This window comes from Ylistrum balloti, unplaced genomic scaffold (assembly GCF_031769215.1).
Source record: "Ylistrum balloti isolate Yb309-2 unplaced genomic scaffold, AGI_CSIRO_Ybal_v1 Utg372288, whole genome shotgun sequence".
NCBI lineage: Eukaryota > Metazoa > Mollusca > Bivalvia > Pectinida > Pectinidae > Ylistrum > Ylistrum balloti.
Genome location: NW_026783064.1, coordinates 210,931 through 233,752, shown reverse-complemented (window position 1 = coordinate 233,752; position 22,822 = coordinate 210,931). Strand labels below are relative to the sequence as shown.

Here is a 22,822-nt window from a genome sequence, read left to right as displayed (position 1 = left end):
ATTACCTTGGCGATCCTGTTGCTGATGCTGACTGTAGTTTGGTCGTTCTCTGGTAAGTCCGTACATTTAAAGCTGCTATTATGTCGTTAAGTGCTGTCATTTTGGTTGAGGTGACGGAACAAGAAAATAACGCATATCAATCGTTGTATGTTACGTTAGAATCACTAATTTAGTCTACAATACTTTCTTAAGTTAACAATTAAGTCGTGGTTTACATCACATATATTTTTAAGCGGTTATCTTATTTTAGCGTTTTTCATGCTGAACGTAGTACGCTGAAATATGATTGCGCTAATATTGTTTCTGGATATTACATATGGTCTTGCAAATTATCGTTATGGAACTGCTTATTTACCAAAAACTTACAATAACAAAACAATTTCATGGAGAAATTGTGTAAACTCCAAATAGATCCCCCAAAAGTAATGTCCCTCTGAATTATATGGCCTCTCATATGATGAACTCCATCATAAGCGGTTCATGATGAAATATTGGCAAAATTAGCGTTCTTTTTTAAATAATAAATATTTGAATACAATAACAAAGGGAGCTCCAATTTCACTTGTTTAACGTTTACAAATAGCAGCTTGGGATTGTGATTTACCAAAGCCGAATTCAATCCACAAGCTTAGTGAGTCTGACATATACATGGTACTTATGACAAAAGGATTGGGCATCATGCACAGCCCACATGTATTTACGTTCTTTCCAAAACATCTAACACAGTGGTAAAATAAAAATTGCAATAAACATATAGCATAGTCAGATGATAAAATTATTCATTTTATGAAGTGAAGCAGTTGGCACTAAAGGACAAAAATTCCTATCGTCACTGAAGTTTCTCCGCAATATCACCACACGTGAGCATGGGTCTCCGTATAAACCTTTTGTTCATTATTTGCTCTCGGTTAATAGTCTTTTTTACTTTGATTACGACTTTGTTAGCATATGGGTAATTTTCTTTTTTTTAAATTGATTCATGTGAAATTCAGTTTTGAAGTTAAGAATGAAACATCGAGGAAGAAAACAAACCCTTAAAGTTATACTTTTTCAAACCCTCGACACTTTTGCCGTTTCAGACTTTGGGAACGGTGACGACAGCAAAAAAGACTCTAATGTTCAGAGTACGGCAAAGAGTTTGAGCCAATTACCAAGTAAGTTGCATAATTACTTCGTTGTTGATTATCATGTTGATATAGGAGTAAAGGAATCAAGATTTTCTTTTTCAAAATTGAGAACGGTTATGAACAGTGAATATAGCTGTAGATCTCTGTAGATAATTGTAGATTTGTAATTGTGGAAGATTCGAAAAGTAAGTGGGTCAAATTGGAGGCAAGACCTTTTCAAAGAGCGGAGAGAGAGAAAAGTTGAGCAAAAAGACAAAGAGTGGAGATAAAATTATGACAAATGGCAGAGAAAATAAAACTAAGTAAAATGTGACAAGGAGTCAACGGGGTACAAGTGGAGATAAAATGTGAATGAGTGAATGGAATGATGTTGAAGGCGGAGAATGTGGTTAAAGTCGACGAGAAAGAAAGAGGGGAGGAGGGAGCAAAATTATGACCAAGGGTGGAGAGAATACAGTTGGAAGTAGAAATCTGAAAAAGAGTAAACGGTATAAAGTGGAGGTTTCACTGTGGCAAAGGGCACAGAAAAAGAGAAGTGTTGGATGTATATACAACAAAGGCTGGAGAGAAATATAAGCAGAGGTAACAAAGGGTTGAGAGATAAAAAAGTGGATGTAAAATGGGATAAAGAGTTACAAGAGAACAAAATGTCAAGACGTATCGGAAGTCAGAGAGACAGGAATCTGAGTAGAATGAGAAAAAAAGAGCAAGAAACATAATTCCAATATTTGTTATTTAGTAAATATGGCCGCTATGACCTAATTACCAGAAATTCTAAAAACAGCAATACCTCGAAAACAATTTGTCCTACAAGTTTGCTATATTATACTTTATGTTGAGGAGGGTCATATGTAACTTTTTTTTCATAAATGTTGATATAAATTCTTTCAAATAAAAAAGCTTGCCAAGGGGTCAAGGTCAACTAAAATTCGATTTTTTCCACCATTCAATGCAGAATGTCAATCCAATCTTTGTAGTGTTTACATTTCTTCTGTGCCGTCTTTCTATGATGTTTGGCATAATTTAATTTCATAGTTCAATGTAAAGTACAAACCAAAAGTTTGAACTAGAATTACTAGATCCTGCGATGAAATTTTGTTTAATTGTTATGGAATAGAATTTGTAACGTGCCGTCGAAATTCTGACATGATTTTCAACTTTGTCGAAAAAACAAAATGACCGCCATGACGACGTATTTAATTTTTGCCCTAACGTCAATATCTCAATGATGACGTTACATTTTAAAGTCATCTTTGGATATGTTATGAAGAATTAAAAATAAATGGCACTTCTTACAGAACATTTTTGTGTTAAACGTCAACTTTCGTTTTTCGGTTGGGGGCAAAGTTCAAAGGTGCAATTTAAGGTACCAAACTATCAGGAACTTCTTCTCAAGTTTGAAAGGTCTAGACGTTCGGTAGTTCACAAATATAGTGCTAAGGTAATTGTCTATTAAGTGTGTTAATATGGATGACCTTGACCTTCAAGGTCACAGGGGTCAATTATATTAATATCATTAAATGACGTTTTCTTACTTTTTAAGAGGAAAACAGTTACGCGATTTGATTAACATCCCTCTGTGGAGTCTTGCTTTTGATTGGTATAAGCAAAACTTCCACAAAAGATCAACTTCCGGTTTTCCTTAGAGGTCAAATTTCAAAACTTAAATATAGGATACCAATGTATACGAAACTTAGGAAGGTTTGGAAATACCTATAGACTTGATATCTTGTACATATTTAGTTAATATAATTGTCTACAACTGTTGTTAATATGGATGATCTTGACCCACTTTCTAAGTCACAGGGGTCAATCATGTAAAAAAATTCCTAATAATTCAATCTAAACGATTGTGAAATTTCCTTTTAAACCTCTTGTGGTTCTGTGGACATTCGCTATTGATAACAAGAAGTACATGTAATGTTTTCAAAAATTTCAAATTCTGTTTTTTTCGGTACAGTTAAAAAATTAACGTTGTACAGCATTGTTTTGTAAAACAGTACGCTCAGTGCTTTGATCTCTTACTATTGATGATTCCTTTTGTACTTTGATTTCATACAGAGTGCCAATGTATTGTAGGCATTGCATTTAATTACAGGCCAAAATAGGTGAAAAGACCGTCAAAATTGTTTCTTTTATAGAAATTTTATCGGAAAAATTATAAATATGAAATAATAAATAAATAAAACATACCTTTAAGAAGTTCAGTACAGTCGAATCTCTAAGTGACTATTTCGTGCGCAGAGCATTTTCGCTATTTATTTAACTCTATCAAGCGACCCTCCTTTATCACAGTAAGCGACCGCGTAATGCTGCCTGTGATAACATAGCTTTACAATAAACAAACAGAAAATGCTACAACTCCTTTGATAACATCTCAGATAATTCCTTTACAAGGACTTAATTATGTGAGAAGTTCCGAATAAATGTTACGAAAGACGGAAATAGTGTGAACTCGTCGATCCACATAATATACCAAATTCCTGCATACAAAATCAACTTGTTTTCAGAGAGGCGAGTTAAACAAACATTTATAATCATTACAAGAAAGACCAGAATCGAACATCTTAACTTCTTCGATAAAGATCGGGGAAAGTGTTCTTTATAATGCTAAAACGAAATGGATGAACTCTTCTGGTTGTGAAGCGGTCGAATTTATATCATCTGCTTTTTTGTTATTTCAGATTGCAATGGCGATTGCCAGATTGTCATGAGGGTTAGAAAAAAGAGATGGCTGGGTTCCTTAATAAAGAACTTAGCTACATTATCGAAAGAATTTATTAGACTAGGTAAGTGTTTGTTGAAGTTAATTCGTTTTTTAAATATCTCATATTGTAAAGGCATGGCGTTTACAAAATTAAAAATAATGCCTTTTCGTAATGCTTTATTTATTTGCTTTTATGAGTTCGTATTAAGTGTTCGTCACTGATTTGTGCGAAAAAATACGTTATTTTCCTACAGACATGATTTTCTACAAATGAATGACTTAATAATGAATACCTGCTCATAAGGCATATATCTTTGTTCTACGCAAAGGAGGAATAGCCAAATGAATCAGTCGACCAATCCTTTCGTTTTTCGAGTCCCTTTTATGGTTTTCCCTGCCATGCCATACTAGCATATACATTTCTTATTTCCATCAGTCATCCATTGAAACGGGCTTACGAGGGAGGCCTATATAGGTCATTTTCAATCAGTCGTTGATAAGTGTAATATTTATTAGTATTTTATTAAGACATTAAACGTGGCCAAATTTGATTATTAAATTTTCGTGAAAAAACCGGATATTTTTTCTGTTGAAGGGGCACCAGATATAAGAACTATATTGAAAACATATAAAAAAAGTGTAAAATAGGTCATAGTCACAACGCAAACGAAAAACATGTAAAGCAATATCAATTGTCATTCTCCATCACCCGTTTTTTAACTATATGTAGAAAGACTGTTGCGCCTTATGGCTAAATTGACCGCATGGATTCTGTAGGAAATTTTTCTAGTCTTAGATGCAGTCTCTCTAACGTTATGACTTTATTCACTTCTCAAATTAGACGTGATTATAACTACGGACAGCGGCATTACAATGAAATTAGTGGATAAGCAGCCATGTTTGAATGCTTAATGGATACTTTACAGAAACCATTAGGTATCCATCTTTTTCGAACTGGGTTATATTCACTTCTTTTCTCTGTGTTATGAACACTTCAAGTGAATGTTTGATTTTCTCAATCTGTGCACCACACTACACCATTCCAAACTTAAGTTGTTATGAGCTTTCTTTTTCCAAGAAAAGTAAATTGTAAACTATATTGTTGCCTGTGACCATATGTGACCTCCTTTGAGCATAAGGTGTAGCAGCTGAGGCCGCTGTTTTGCTGGGTTGGTTACAGCCGACGAACAGACTGTAGTAAGATTGCCGCATAAGGTGCGAAACAGAGGAAGACATGTTTGGAAGGCACAGTTTGTTATAGTAAGTGTCTGTGTGACAGCATTCTGATCATGGCTGCTACTGGACAATTTAATCTGGATGTTCGGAACAATTGAATGTCTACTCCATGGCGAAAGGAGTATGTTTCCGATGTCTTTAAATTGATTGTCATGCTTTGCCACTTTTTGAATTGTTTTATCATTGATGCAAAACTTGATGGCAGTATTGGAGTGATTGTTACTGCAAGTTAACTCTCCACATCGAAGGATCCTAAGAATGCGACAATACATGCCGCCTCCATGGTTTCCGGGTAGAAAACTCCATATTGGCATCCTAGGTTTGGTTACAGTGTTGTCTGAAGACGATATAATAGCAGGCCATTTGGGCTTAACGGAAGATTAGCTTGGCCAGTTTTTGTGCATTGATGTTTGATTCCGTAAAAGTAAAACTTGTTGGTAGTGTATTTACGACGAAGACTTGAAAAACAGTGTGTCACAAAATAAATTAGGATGTCCTCAGAAACAGAGGTGAATACTGAAATAGGGTGGCAGAGGCCATACATGTTCATTAAGTGACGAAAACATACTGCTCCAGAGTTGTATGAAGTTCGAGTGTTTGTGCCTAAGAAGCCTCCCATAACTCATGTATGACTGGGTCTAGTACTGAGGCACGTTGACATGTTCCGGAATCTTTTGAGGTAGAAATTGTATGCTATGACTATAGGGTACAGATCAATGTAAGCTATGGATGTGAAACGAGCATGTTGACTCAGTTTGCGTGCAGAGGCTGCTAATGTGAGAAGAAATGAGATAAATAACCTATCGTTCTACTTGCAAAGTTGATATTCCAACAAATTGAGTGTTGAGTGATTCCCGTTCAGACACGCTGCTCCTATGGTTGGAGCTCTCAATTATTGCCATGATAAGATCAAGTTTATTTTGTGGAAGCCATGATTCCATTTTGATGGTGTCTTAAGTTCAAGAAAAGAAACTCGATAATCTTGTACGATAGGGGAAGATAGGAATGTTAAGTTTTTTTGAAAACCAAAGAAAGAACCGCCATTGTGTGATCGGCTGGTGAAGATGATTAAGAAATCATCAAAGCAGTGAAAAATGTAATCCACTTTGTAGTTGAATGATAAAATTTGTTGAATGGCATCATTGATCCTGCCATAGAATTGTTCTTGTGGGTCTAGTTTATTGATAATATTGTTGATAGCACTTTGTAAATAATGGCAGTCTATGGATAATTCTGAAATTCCTGTATGAAAGCCTGGATTAAGTCCTGTGATCAAATAATTAACAAACTGTTTGCCTGGATGATTTTTTATGCACCTGCGACTCCACTTACAGTGGTAGGTGTTTAGCTTGGTTGTCGTTGGAGTTCGGCGCCTTACGTTTTCGTCCTCTAGCAGACGTATTAGAGAGAAATAGATTGTGTGGACAACTCGGAGAAGTCTGAGACAATGAGCTTCCACGGTCTATGTAGAAGCTGATAAGGATAATTACCAGGTAGTCGGCAATGAAGCAATTGCTCAGCTGCAGACTATGTACAAGATAAGTAGGGGTCAGACCTCCTTTATATGATTAGGGCATGGGAGGTCAAGTGACTAGACATGAATTGGATGGATTGTTCTTGAAATAGGGGAGATTGGATCCCCGCCAAGTTTATATTATTGGTTAGGTATTATAAATGAGACTGATCTTGATAAGGCAATCCCCTCTTATTTATGGAAATGTCAGCAAGATAGTTGCAGCAGAGAGATGAAGTTAGATCTAGGTTAGCATGTGGTACCTAAGAGTATGAACTCTGGGTGACTGTTGTGTCTGGTTGTTGCTTAAGTTTAAATATAAAGAAATAATAAAAAAAATCGATTTTCTGGTTGACAATATCTTTGTAGAGTTCACTGGTAAAGTCTTCCAAAAGAATATTGCAATACTATTGGCTTATTTTTTTTCATACCAGGTTGCATTTATCAAAGAGCTTATTAAAGAGATCACAAGGACCTCGCAAAGTCCTTCAATTTCACTTTAAGATATTTTCATTACGTGTGGATTTTCTGACCACGTCCATCGCATATACCCATCAGAATTGGAAATCAAGTACAAGAAAGCTTTTCTACATCAGCTGGGATTTATGGTGATCTTTTCCTACAATGAAATCATCAGGGGCAGCTTTCCACATAGCTGTATGATAATCGTCCTGATTTCAATTTCCCTATTATGAATTTTCCATTTCTGGATAGCAACACTCCCTGTATCCCTCCAAACATATGGTGTATACATGTCGCATTTGAATGATATTCAAGTGCCTGATCCCAATGTCACGATTTTGGCGCAAAATGTCATCAACTGACGGACTAGCACAACGAAGGATTTCAAATGTTACAGATTTATGAAAATTATTGTGAAGTTTCACGGTCGTCATAGTGATCTCATTGAGAAACATTCTATTTCATAATGCGATAAAAAAAAACAACTGTACGTGTTTCATCGACGAACCAGAAGACGCTCACTATTTCAGAACATCTGGTTGTATTCTCTTAGAACTATTTCAGGAGTCTCTGTATAAAACTTTCTTTCGTTCAAATTTTACTCTAGTTCTATGAAGTTGAATGTGGTTATGTTATGTTCACATAATAGTTTTTTTAATTTTGATGTTTTGATCAAATCAAAGAAATAGGTAGTGCCCAATTGATTTTATCCATATGATTATTTGTTGTCAATTTACTTCTTGTATCATTTTATGTATTTACTTGATACATTGATTGAAGCAAACTATTTCTATTCCTAATGGCTTACAGTAATTGGATAATGTAGATTTTGAGATCTAGCCATAGTTTTACATGTACTTATTTCCAGATCTTGAAATGCAAATTTTCAGTAAATGTACTAAATGTAGCTTCGATATTTCAAGTGATGCAGTTTCACATAATGATGTGAATTCTTAAAAATCTAAAACCCACTGCTGGGAAAACCAGAGAACTCCATGAACTTATCATTCTCTTACAGTCAGGGTATTCCACAGATCAGATTGTGTTTTGCAATAATCTTAGCCAGATTTCTTTTATAACACAGCTACGAAGACTGTTCCGAGGATTGTATCTCCATTGGCGAAAACAGCCAAGACACTTGGGACCACCTTGCAGTATGTTGAGCTAGGAATCGCAATTGTGCAAGTTATACAAGGTAGGATATGATTGTACAATATTTGTAGGTGCTATTTTCTTTAAATCAAATTTATTTCAGGACATGGTTGATAATATAACCGTCAGCAACCGTGACTTGTCTTTGAGGTTGTAACTAGTGTTCTATTCATTTTAAAAATGTAACAATGATTGCATGATCGAGAGCTTAATCTTACTGTTAAGAATGCCTTTTTAATGGTTCAGATTTTCGTGGTTTTAAACAATATATATATAGTTCATGACACTCAGAGAAATCGGATTTCTCAATCAATATAATTTTTCAATGTGCATATTTTCCCCGATAGTATTCCATCTTAAAAAAGAGGAAGAAAAATATATATTCAGTTAATAGTACCACTGAACTTTTATGGTAGCACAGAAAACAGTTTCTTACGCTCCTTAAACAGTTTTGAGGGAGCATATAAGTTGCCGCTTTGTCTGTTCGTGAGTCCTTTCGTGATCGGAACATAACTTTGCCCAGCGTTAATCAGAGATCCTGAAACTTGGTGAATACATTGGCCATACTAAGGCGATGTGCAGTGTACCTAATTCGGGGCCGCATTACAGAGTTTATGACCCTTTGTTAAATTTGCGTGTCCAGAGCGCAACTTTAAATCGCTTGCATTTAAGCAAGGATAAGGAAATCTGGTGTATGCATTGATCATACAAAGACAATGTGCAGTGTACCAATGGTTAGGGGCCCGCAATTACAGAGTTATTGGCACCTGTTAAGAGTCCAGAACACAACTTTAGATTGCATAAAAACTAGAACAATAAAATGTGAGGTATATATTGGCCATACAACAGCAATGTGCAGTGTACCAAATCCAGGGCGTACACTCTTTCAATTACAGTTAGTGACATTTGGAAATATTTTGCATCGAATGAAGTTGTTTTCGGGTAGCATTCATCAGTCTCACTGATACTCTTTGTTTGGGTGTGCTCTAATACTCTCAGTAAGTAGAAAGTTAAATATTTCGTAAAGTTATTCGCCGTCGCTCTAAAACGTTTCATTTCATTTTGTGGGAAAACCGAAATAGCTTACTTTAGCCTTTTTATACTTTCGCTATTGAAGATCAGTGACTGAAAATATATCTTATGACTCTGTATTCATTGAACTTCTTCAATCCAATATCTACGGTTTTATTGGGGGTAAAATGAAAAACACAATGCAAGTAAAGAGTAAATACTAGTGTGTAGGGATAGTAAATTAAATATCAAAATGTTCTGTCTTTGTAGTTCATATTCTTTGTCCTTTTTATTTTAAAAAAAAACTATAATTTAATGAACAAAGGAAAGAACGCAACATTCATGTTTTGATAGTAGCAATCATACGGTCACTAAAAACCTACAATGCTTGTGTCATTGATGATGCAGTAATACCTCCACTTAGGCAATGCAGGGATATATATTGCTTGCATGCGTGCGTCCATGTATGCCAAACCTTGTGGACAAGATATTTCATAAATCACTGGACAAATTTAATTCATATTTACACCTTACATCATCAGACCAAATCAAATCTACAAATGATAAGAGATTGATAATCATCGGTTAAGCTTAAAGGTCACCCTTGACCATGAACCCATTCGGTTATACTTCATATTCATACCATAGCTTCACCGTACTAGGGGCTACATATGATTTTAGTGGTAATTGGTTAAGGTCCGAAGTCAAACGTCACTGTGTACCACGTAAGCTTGTGTACATAAACCACTTTAAAAATTACCTCCTTCAGTGGATTAAGATCAGAAGATGAGAATATAGGTGTATGAGCATCTGCATACTTTGTTTATACATGTTTTGTTTTATTTTATTCCTTTCACTTAATACGCATTTCAAAGAGACTACTTACTTCGTTTTATGAATGACATAAAAAATTGTGATTTATGGTTTCAAATCAAATATCAGAATACTAAGAATTTTATTGGTTGATTTCATGTTATTTTCTCAGAATGTCCAACACAGGAAATCTGCACACTAAGAGATGAATTAAAGGACGTGCAAAATCTCATACAAAAGAAAACTGAGGAGTTGAAAAATACCCACAACATGCTTGACGAGTGTTACTCTAAGGCATACAGCATCAAACACCATACTAGTAAAATAATTCATCATGTCGAAAGAATATCAAAATCGTTCGGTTCCATTCATGAATTGCAGTATGTAGATGATTTGAGCCGTCGTTGCGCTGAAATCAACGATACCGTAAAATGTTTTCATGATGTATTTAAGACCATTGAGACGGTAGCCACAAAGATGGAGGACGAAATAAATGACGTAAGAAGATCTCGTTTGACACAAGCCATAGTGAATATTGTTTTCGTAAAGGCAATCAAAACAGTTGTAAAAATTGTAAAGGAATCACTGAAAAGCTACAATTCCAACGTTTCAAAGTTTGGTAAACCAGAGAAATTTCTTGAAAGAGTTAAAATGCGAGGCAAATCTTTAAAATTTGGCACAAGAGTAGTAATTGGAAAAAGCATCGCTTCGGCATCAAAGAGTGTTTTATCGCCCGTACAAACTATAGGAAAGAAATTTAGAATTATTGGACGTAAAGCATTATCTGTAAAACATAGATTAGTCAATTTCAAACATGGAAGATGGAGTCGGGGACATTTAAGTAAATATTCTGTTCGATCGGTGTTAGGACGATTGTCTGTTGGTGTATTAGAATCGGCTCTAGGCGCCTTTGCCATGTACACACAGCAAAAACAATATAGAGAGCTTGAGGACGAGATGAGAACTGTTATAAACCAGTACAAAAATCATTTTCAGGAATTGAACAATATGACTACAAATGGCAATGAATTGCAATTGAACTGTACGTCAGAATTAGATTTGTTTATCGATCAGTTTAGAAATTTGACTGAAGCTTTTGTGGAAATATTAGACTTGTTTGACGAAATGTTATTAATCAATCGAGAATCAGAAATTGACAACCTCACAGAATCACAGATCAAAATAAGGTTATATCGCAACGTTTCATCCGTCTTACTTAGTGATATTGACAAAGCTAATATACATAAGAAACAAAATCAGTTATTGGAAATCTTGAATGATGATCTCTTTAACCTGACAGAAATGGAGTCTTGGGCTAAAACAGAAAATGCAGTATTTGATATGGTAAAAAAACATTCTTACGCTAATACCAGCATATTGAACATAACACGCAATCTCAATGTTGAATCATTAACTACAAATGGAAGAGATGAGTGGCCACTAAAGGACGTTCTGTGTAGTCTAGCCATGTTCCATCCTAGCTACAGTGACTATGACCACTACAACATGAACGAAATAAGAAGTTATTGTATCGAAGGCAATTTCTCTATGGACACTGTTCTTTTGCAAAGAAAGAATGCATTTGTACAGGAAAAAATACGGTCTTATGTAGAGCATAGCACGAAACAGCGTCCGGCATTAATAGCCGACATGTTATCAAATTCACTCTCATCTGATGAGTACATGGAATCAGTCGGTGGATTTCCAGACGAAAAAGAAGTATTGTGTATTGTTGCCAATAAATTTCCACAATTGCAACAGTACGGGTTCTATGACTTGTCGGACTTTAGACCAAGGCATAGCTGTGATACTTTAACAGATGAAAGATTTGACCAGCTTAAAAAACAGGCAATCTCTTCAAGAAATAGAGAAAGTTTAGTCAGAATGAACCTAAGTCCAGTTTTTTTCAATGATCACCTAAGGAAAGAATTGCGAAAAGGCTTGATAAAGGACGCTTCCATCAGTATTATCTGTCAAAATGTAAGAAATCAGTTGAATTTAGACGATATCCAGAGAGAGGCTAGCTGGCCAATTAAGCAGCTCCTTTGTGTCCTTGGATCTGTAACACCTCCAGAAAAGCACGTGTATGATCATTACCCTATTGACGTAATAAGACACCAGTGCCACTCGGGTACACTGCAGACGTCTCAGCTTCAGGACATACTCTTACGACGGAAAGAGAATTTACTGGAAATCAATATAAGATATCATGTCGACCTCGAAGAAGAAGAAAACCCAGAAGCAATAGTTAAAGACATTGCTGGCCTGTTGATGTCAGATCCGATCATGGCGTCCTTGAATATTGTTCCAACAGAACATGAAATAATGTGCATGATAGCTGATTTTTATCCTGACAAAGAAGAGTATGGGATGTACAAGCTGACACAGTTCAGACCGATGGAAATCTGTGAACAAATCACAGAACAAGGATTCCAGATCCTGAAAGGAGACAGTGAGAGGCGCAAATTTCAGGCAATGTTTCACAAATATTGTTCCGGTTCTGATGAGCCATGCTTTCCAATGACTGGTGACGAACCAGTCACTGAATCACCAGTACACTCGTCGTCTATGTCAGGGACATCGTGTTTCCATACAACAAGGAACTTGCTCTTCCTTTTTACTGTTTTCACCACTTACAAGGTATTGTAATTAAGTCTGTATATAGTTAGTCGCAAGTTTAAATGATAATACACACATCATAAAAAATCATTACATTGCATAGATAACAAAAAAGTAATTTCTTTTCAAACCTTTTTTTCTTTTTGCAACAAAAAATATTCAGTACATTTATCACTTTGCAAATGTCGTATCGAACAGATTCGAATTTGAGGCCATTCTTGCATTTTATTCCCTTTTGGTTATCAGTGTCCACGTGTTAATGTTGATTAAAGGAAGACACTTTTTTATGATATCTAAATGGTTTAGATGGTTGTGACGTAAGGGTAGAAAAGTACCATGGGAGTTCTACATTACCCTTAATCTCCGTCACCATTCTTGACCTTAACTTATTTTTACTTATTTATTTTTTTTTATCTTTTTTTTTATTGTTCTATAATCAATTAATTTGGCTACTTCAAAGTTTATTTCATATGATTCAGTGCTGTTCAGGACATTTTCTAGGCAGCAACAAGTCTCAGAGAATAAACATTGGGTTACTGATGAATGTAAAAAGTTGTACAAATGTGCTCTTCGTATTTTTAATAAATGCAAATCAAATACTAATTATGCAAATCTTGTCGGTTCGAAACGCAGATATACAAAATTAGAACAGCGATTGAAACGTCAGTATAGGCAGCATGAAGGTGACATGTTACAGTTACAGGTCAAATCCCAAACAATTTTATAAACTTTTCTCCAAAAAGAGACGTATGGAAAACATATCTACAAGTTTAACAAACAAACTGCATCTTTGTACATATGACGTAACTGATGTAAACTCAAATGTTAATGTAGAAAACTATGAAGAATCTGTATAGGATGAACTCGACAAGGTTATTACTATAGAGATGAAATCTCAAAGGCTATCAATAGTTTGAAAGCTAATAAAAGCTGTAGTGAAGATCAAATTGTAAATGAACTTATTGTTAATGGCAAAGATAGTCTTATGCCATGTCTATACAATTTATTCAATTCTATTTTTAAATCCAGCTTCTTCCCGGAATCCTGGTCAGAAGCTTGCATTATTCCAATTTACAAGAAAGGTGATATTAATGACCCTAACAATTATCGTGGTATTTCTCTCATTAGTTGTTTTGGAAAGCTTTTTATAAACATTTTGAATAACATAACTTTATCTTGGGAGAAAGAATATAATATTTTAACTGATGCTCAGATTGGATTTCGATCTGGTCTATCGACTGTTGATGCTATTTTTGTCCTACAAACACTTATTAATAGGACGTAAAAAACAAAAAAGGCTATATTGTTGTTTTATTGATTTCTGCGAAGTTTTTGATTTTATTGACAGAAGCAAATTGTGGAGTAAACTTATTAAAACTGGAATCCGTTGTATAATCCTTCAAATTTTGAATACTTTATATTGTAAAGTCAAGTCTTGTGTAAAGTTTAATGGAGTTTTAAGTGAACACTTCTGTAATGGTGCTGGTCTTTTGCAGGGAGAAGTTCTGTCTACGATTTTATTTTCTTTGTATGTAAATGATTTTGAAATTATCTTTATAAGTAATAATTGTCCAAGTCTTGAACTGCAACTGGTCAATATTTTCTACTTATGTACACCGACGATATGGTTCTGATGTCAGAAACTCCGGAATTATTACAATCAATGCTAAATTGTTTATATAATTATTCAAAGGAATGGGATCTAGAAGTTAATATTGACAAATCTAAACTAGTTGTTTACAGAAATGGTGAGAGACTTAAAAATAATGAGGTGTGGTATTTTAACAATCAACATTTAGATATAGTGGAGGAATTCAACTATCTAGGAATGCTGTTTAACTACAATGGCAAATTTCTTAAAACTCAAAATCATGTTGCAGGTCAGGGTAGAAAAGCTTTGTTTTCTTTGATGTCAAAATTGCGTAACCATTGTTTAAATATTGAAACCCAATGTGCTGTTTTTGACTCGTATGTAAAAAGCATTTTATGTTATGCTTCTGAGATTAGGGGATTTCACAAATCACCCGATGTAGAAAAAGTACACCCTAATTTTTGTAAAAAGTTGTTAGGAGTTCGGAAAAATTACAGATTCTTAAATTCTGGTTGAAGTTGAAACAGAGTGAAAACTGTATATTAAAATCATGTTATGATGAGTGTGTTAATCTAAGCGATGTCTGGGTTGCTAATATCAAACAGGAATTATCTGGTCTTGGGTTGGAATATATGTTTGAAAACAATTTACCTGTTAATGTTGCTTTTAAAATTATAGAACAAAGATTTTTTGACAATTGTAGACAGAGCATGTTAGCAAATATACCAAGGTCACCTAAGGGTTTTTTGTATCAGCACCTTGTTGATAATTTTTGTATCCATTTTAATTTATGTAAATCTATAGAAACAAAGTACAAACGTCCTATTATTTGTTTCAGATTGTCGTCACATAATTTGAATATTGAAGTCGGTAGACGGAAAAATGTTTTTCGTCAAAAGAGATCATGTACTCGTTATACCTCTGGTGATGTAGAGGACGAATTTCACTTTATCCTAAAATGTCCTTTTTACCAAAATCTGAGACGTAAATATATCAAACAATTCTATCACAGAAGTCTAAATGTTTTTGAGTTAACGATACTACTGAGCACCAATAATGTAAAAGAATTGTGTAATTTAGGGAAATATATATATCGTGCCTCAAGGAAACGCATAGAATTTAGTGATTGATAGAACTAATTGTACACTACAGTATCATTGTAAGCTTACTCTCCATTTAACCTTATTTGTAATTTTTGTCAACATTTTTTAAATCTTGTTATTTCTCAACATGTGTTACATTAAAGCTTTTTGCATATCATTAATCAACTGTTTCAGAAATATTCATATTATATATATATATATACATTATAACTAACCTTAACAAAACATTTTTTGAAAAATAATCGTGTATTTTTATTCATCACTGCAATTGCCATTGTCATCATTATTAAACTTTCTCCCCAAAATGATGGTTTTCAATTACTGCCATCTGGCATCAATCAGATGGGATGATTACAGAATGTAAAAACATACTGCTGACTGACCCCCACCCCACCCCTTTGTGGAAGGCAAGTAGGCGGTTGAGTAGAGGCAGCTTCAGAGATGTGAGCTTTATCCTGATAAAGAAGCGTATGGGAAGTGCAAGCTGACACGGTTCAGACTGATGGAGATCTGTGAAAAAAAACAAAGGAATTTACATCATTAAAGAAGACAGTGAAAGTCACAAATCAGAGACAATGTTTCACACATATTGTTCCTATTCTGATGAATCATGCCTTCCAATAACTAGTGAATGACCGCAGAATGACCGCAGAATCACAAGTACAAGTGTCGTCTATGTCAGGGATGTCGTGTTTCCATACCAGTACAAGTGTCGTCTATGTCAGGGACATCGTGTTTCCATACCAGTACAAGTGTCGTCTATGTCATGGACGTCGTGTTTCCATACCAGTACAAGTGTCGTCTATGTCAGGGACATCGTGTTTCCATACCAGTACAAGTGTCGTCTATGTCAGGGACGTCGTGTTTCCATACCAGTACAAGTGTCGTCTTTGTCAGGGACGTCGTGTTTCCATACCAGTACAAGTGTCGTCTATGTCAGGGACGTCGTGTTTCCATACCAGTACAAGTGTCGTCTATGTCAGGGACATCGTGTTTCCATACCAGTACAAGTGTCGTCTATGTCAGGGACATCGTGTTTCCATACCAGTACAAGTGTCGTCTATGTCAGGGACATCGTGTTCTATGTCCATACCAGTACAAGTGTCGTCTATGTCAGGGACATCGTGTTTCCATACCAGTACAAGTGTCGTCTATGTCAGGGACATCGTGTTTCCATACCAGTACAAGTGTCGTCTATGTCAGGGACATCGTGTTTCCATACCAGTACAAGTGTCGTCTATGTCAGGGACGTCGTGTTTCCATACCAGTACAAGTGTCGTCTATGTCAGGGACATCGTGTTTCCATACCAGTACAAGTGTTGTCTATGTTAGGGACATCGTGTTTCCATACAAGTTCAAAAATCTTCCTCCTTTTTCCTCTTTTCATCTTTTAAAATGTACTTTAAATGGTGCACATACTTGTTCATGTTTCCAATTTTTTTAGTATGCATATAGTTGATCACTAGTTCGAATGATGATTTGCGTATCATATAAGCTTCATTATAGGACATAAATAACAAAAGGCAACACATAATAATCAGCAAATGATGATTTAAAGTATTTTTATACATATCTGGTACATATAATGTGCTTCGGTTTACAGTAAGTAATTTTTAGAATTTTGTATCAAATTGTGATTTGTGGTATATTTCATATTATCAAATTTGCTAATCCTTATTCACAGATTAATGTTTAGCAAAGGAAAAACGGTTTTTGGATTTCTTTTTAGATAATTATAATGTAAGAGTAGAAAGGTATCATTGGAGTACTGCATTGACCTTAATTTCCATCTGTTGGATTCTTCAGTGAAAAAAGATTTACCAAAGGGCCAATTGAGCTTATGCCATAGCGTGGTGTCCGTCGTCTGCCTGTCCGTCGTCTGTCCGTCCTGTGTCCGTCAACTTTTCATTTAAACAACTTCTTCTGAAATACCGAAAAGCGTAGAGTTATCAAATGTGTTAAAACATTTAAACGACTTCTTCCAAAATACCGGAACACCTAGAATCATTATATTTGGTCAGTATGTTCCTTTTATGAAGTCCAAGAAAGTTTGCAAAAAGAAATGACCTTGACCCATAGTCAAGGTCACAGGGGTCAAATGTGTTAAACCTTTAAATGAAATTTTCAGATTATCCAAAACATCTAGGATAGTGATATTGACAGTAAAGGCATATACACAAATATGTAGAACCTTCCTGACTTAATGAATGGGACATATTTGGCTGGGAGTTTTCTTGGCATGATTTGTACAAAATTATAAAGACCTTTCACAGTGGCATCACACTGTTCCCAAAAAAATAGATTGGGCCACGTCCACTGGAGGTCTGGAGGGTTTGGGATAAGTAATGCTATGCTTGGGATAAGTAATGTTACACAGTGAAAAAATTACATGTGAGCCAATTGCTTATGTTCTATTCACGGCATTAAAATAAAGAAAACATGATCGGAAAGGAAATTGCAAGAGCTTCGTTTTGATGTAAGATTCTTCATAATTATAGTAGAAATTCTAAGTTGAAGTCATTTGCTATGCAGTGTTTATAGGTCTACAGTAAACTGTTATCAGTAGATCTCCAGTGGGCAGGGCTTAACTGACTAATGACATGCATGAAAGGCCTTATTATTGGTTTTGAGTTAGGATTATGGTTAATAATCAAATGTAGTTTAATGTTTCCTGTCTTTACATTTAATTGTTGCTATATATTGTTGACTTGTACAAGTCTAAAATGAGTTGTATCTGTGTTTGTAAACAATGATCTAAAGGGCAAGTAAGCTTCTGCTGTCCTGGGTCATCCATCCAGTTATAACTAAGAGTTTTTCTGCTATATTGTTTGACCATCTTCTTTCCTTGATTTCAAAGAAAGCTATCAATTAAATTTAACTGGAAACATCATAAGAAAGTCTAAATTCAACATTGCACAGATGAGGGGGCTGACCACTAAGGGACAGAACCCATATTGAGTAATTTATCATATCGCTTTAAGCATCTACTGTGGAACATATGCACAGATATTGTACAGTTGGTGATAAAGATCCAGGTGAGCAATACAGGCCCTCTGGGCCTCTTGTTTTAATCAATTTCTTATTTTATATTGTATTTTTGTTTATTCAGTAATCATGACACCTTTTCAGTTTATTTCAATGATATAGGTGGTTACTTTGTTCTAATCAGTTACAAGAATAATTTCGAAAACTCCCATTTACAACTTTGACTGTGATTTTGGCGTTTTTAATTCTATAAGTAAATAATAGCTTCTCATTTGACTGCAGTTTGATAGATGGACAATTCACAGCTCTAAAGTGCCTTTAAACTATTTTTTTCTCTTTCCCATTTTGAAGATTGCATGTCAATTGAAGCATGTGCTAATTTTTTTTTCTTTTTTTAAATGTACAAGGTTATAAATTGTTGAATGCAAGTCGATACAGAAAAGTAACACTTTCAATTATTATTCATCCCATTAAGTTAATAAATAATTATCTGCCATCGTAATATTTTAAAATGTGAGAAAAAAACTTTCTTTGGCAAAGTGGCTTTAGTACACCTTATGAAATATACTGATATTTTCCAGAAGATTTCCGTCAACATTTTAAATATTTGTTGGTTTTCAATATGTGTTAAACTAAAGCAAATTTCTTATCAAAACAAAAATGAAAATGCATTGTTACAGAAATATTCATTTGTAAATTATTGTTTTTGTATAATGATATATATGTGATGATAAAGAATTTGAAGAAAACATCTTTCTATAATTGTATGCTTTTATTCATTGTCATTTACATATAAAACTTTTCTCAAAAAAAAATTTTTTTTCATTTTTTTGTCCGCCGTCATCAATCAAGTGGGACAGTTACAAGGGATGAAAATATATACTCCTTAAATTGCCTACTGACCTTTCTGTGGGAAGGGAAGCAAGCGGTTTTGGGGTTGGGGATTTGAGGGCAGCTGCATGGACTTGGGGGTGGGGGTGGGGGGTGGGGGGTCATTCAGCATTCAATGTATACATCTAATATTATATTAGTACACATTTCTGAGATCATTATAACATTTATATACATTTTTACACTTAAACATCAGTCTTTTTAAGATACCTAAACAATAAAAGAATATTTTTTAGCAAAACCAACCTTTGTCTTAATTTAAGGGACTTCTGGATTAGTATATATTTAAGAGTTGTTTATTTAATTACAACATAAGCAATCTTTCACTATCAGCAGAGCACCCATTTGGGTTTTAATATACAGGAATATGTAACATTTAGATATTAAATAATCACATTGCACTGATCCCTTTCAATAATTTAGTTACACATCATTTATCAATACCAAAGCCATTATACAGTACTTTCATGACATATCAGTAAATAGCAAAACTATTTCAGAGAAGTGTTGGAAGCATTCCATTGAGATGTTTCCCAAGGCCAAATGCCAGTCAAAACTACATTTTCATGCCATTGTAATAAAACCCTCTAAGTTTCAAATAAACTGGTTGAAAACTGAAAAACTAAAATCAAAGGGCAATAACTCCTCTAAAAACTAATCATAATCAAATTTGAAAAATGATTGAGTGAGATCTCTGAACAACATTATGTATGACCTAAAACAAGGATCAAAACTCTTCTAAATACAATTGAATCAAACTGCAGTTTTAAAAACAAACTTGATGTCCTGGTGATTAAGTCTAACCATTGGAGGAGATCTGCATACAAATAAAACTTTATGACAGACAGAGGAACAATGCTGAATCATACTGTGGCCTGTCAAAATGTTTGATTGGAGTTTTATAAATAATATCATAATAATATATATTTTGTATCAGTTAACAGTTCATTCTGTTTAACCCTCAACACAATAAATTATTGGTACAACATGGCATATATTCAGTCAACATATCAGCAATCTATGAGGAAACATCTGTCCTAACAAAAGACATGCTGACATGAAAAATTAGGAGTGTTTATGTATTACTCCATAAAAATCTGAAGTATTAAGCTATACTTTAACATATCAAATGCATATATTTCATCGTAAAAATTCAAATTTTATCATTATACACGTAAAATCAAATATGAAAAGTATATTTTGAAAGGAAAACCTTTATTGGGGTTGTTGACATTCATGGATTTGATCAGTAGGAAAGAAATAAAAAAAAATATTTGAACTTGGTAGTTGGGCAGATTAGTTATATCCTTCTTTCTGAAGATGAACATCAAACAATTTTAATACTTGGTTTCTATAGTAGATATCATTCTCATTAATAACAGAATACTAGTTATGTTCATTTTAGTTATTTGTATCAAAAAGGATGTACACCCAATGATGAACACAAGAAACAATTAGCTGAAATTTGGCAATAAGCTGGAATTAAACAATTACATATGACAAGAAAACGCTACCATTGGCAATTATCTGTCAATCAGAATGATTAACTATATCATCACTTACCGGACATAGAATAGCAACAATAGTTCATATATTTTATAAATCAAACAAGCAAATATTTTGGTCCACAAATATTTGTATGAAACTTGAACACATATTGTTTTGATGAATTATAATGTTGAGATCAAATAGAATGTACAGATGAATAAAAATGCTTAAATTAAATAAGAAAACACTTTCGGTCACCTTATCAAATGATTTTGCTCTTGATCAGCATGTCCTTGGCACATTAGTTTCGGACCCCTTGAGAATAATTTTTCGCTAGCTATGCTATGTTGATGACCTGTCACCAAACAAGTACATAGAAGGCTTGAAATGTGTTCATACTCTAAGATCTACAGAAAAACTCACCGGTGAAAAACCAGTAATTTTCTTTGAAATATCCACAAATCCGACCTCAAATTCGCTCACCTGAAATGATTGACATGAGTATCGGATATGTGACTGAATTTCCATTTCTGATGACATCACTAAATCACAGAGATGCTTCACTTAGCTTAAAGTGACCAAGAAGTACATGTGGAAAAAAACACATAGCACGTAATTCTTATTTTGACAGAAAAAATGCCTCTTATTTCCAATTTAGATTTAAATTGTCCATCCTCTCTCCGAACTTAGATCTGCAACTGAACATTATTATCATGAAGGTATGGATATCTTCTATCAAATCTGATGCAGTTCTAGTCCTCAAGCTCAAGTGCTAGAATTTCTAAACTGAAAGTTTTAAATATATTTCAGAAATCAAATGATGAGTTAAATTTCTTAAAATAGTTTTGCAAACATTTATGGTTTGTGAAAAAATGATGGAATGAAAAAATCTAACAATTAACAATCACCTTATTACCTAATATGGTAAATATACCTGTTTGCTGTATATAATGAATCCCATTTTTCTGTAATTTGAGTGTATTGAATTTTGATGAAAATCTTGGCAGTGTGATTATGAAGAATTTTTGAAGACTGGTTCATCGCAAATTCTTGGAAATGTAACGTTTGTAAAATCGCAGTTGGTCCTTTGAAGGATTTGTTGCACCCTTCTTTCCACACATGACATATTTCTGATACAGCAGCTGATCTTGTTTGTTCACTGGTGGTGGTTCCACTTCATAACTACTTCCCAGCTTGAACACACTGGCAACGTCTCTATATCAACAAAGATAACATGTGACAGCACTTCAAACATACATATTAAATTAGAAAATATGCTGTAAGAAGAGAATGCTCTAGCTCCTATGCAAATCAGCTTCTGATCAGGTGTAGAACATGATGTAATGATACCTTGGTGTAAATATGACCAAAGCCTGTTTAGAGGTTTTCAAGACATGATCATACTGATATGTAACAATTTACAGTGTGACAGACAAACAGGAACAACACTATGTGCCCACTACCCCCTAATTAAGCATTGGGGGTGTTAATGAAAATCATTATGCTTACTATTGATCAAATTTTTTTTCATCAATTTAATTAACCATTTTTTTCAAATTACACAAAGACAGGAAACACATCATTAATGAAGGCCCAAATAATGCTGATACAATATCATAAATGTTGCTTAGAAAGTTCAAATTTTTGCTGTTTTCATCAAAATCTTAAAGTAAAGGGGATGGATTTTCCTCCACAGTCTATCAAGAATCAGGTTTGTTTTCTCTTTACACTAACCAAATTAATATCCTTGATGTTGGTTATAGTAAAAGTGTTGATTAATCCTTGTAAATGCATATGTGAAAATTCTTATTGATGATCGTAAAGCCATCAACATCTAACTGTTTAATCAACATTGACTTCTTGTGCAGAGAATCTTAGTTTCCATTTAAGATCCATTCAATGTGGAAAATGTTTGTATAACACATCATACAGCCATGGCATTGTTCTAGTTCATCTGAGTATTTTTAAACATAACCAAGGAATTTTTTTATTTGAATTTGAAATCAAATTTCCAAAACAATTAATATACATAGGAGAATCACCAAAGCAGTGAACAAAAACCTATAGGTTAACAATGCAAATTATTGTCAATATGGGCAGTTTAATCTAATTTTTTTCACAATT

General features: G+C 34.2%; 1 protein-coding gene across 5 annotated transcripts in view; it reads right to left on the bottom strand.

Annotated features, from left to right (window-relative positions):
* Positions 1–15,574: 15,574 nt before the first annotated feature.
* LOC132564470 (polyphosphoinositide phosphatase-like) overlaps positions 15,575–22,822 on the bottom strand; it is a 28,647-nt gene continuing 21,399 nt past the window's right edge. Inside the window, exons 23-25 of one of the 5 annotated variants that reach the window (XR_009554883.1) lie at positions 21,633–21,913; positions 17,113–17,257; positions 15,575–15,844 (exon numbers count right to left, since the gene is read on the bottom strand). Coding sequence is in view for 1 of the 5 variants with exons in the window: in XM_060229121.1 (XP_060085104.1) it covers positions 21,736–21,913 (178 nt within the window). In the remaining 4 variants the exon portion in view is untranslated. Of the gene's footprint in view, positions 15,845–17,112; positions 17,258–19,531; positions 21,914–22,822 lie in introns of those variants that run through there. The other 4 variants (XR_009554882.1, XR_009554881.1, XR_009554884.1 and 1 more) reach the window with 4 other exon arrangements.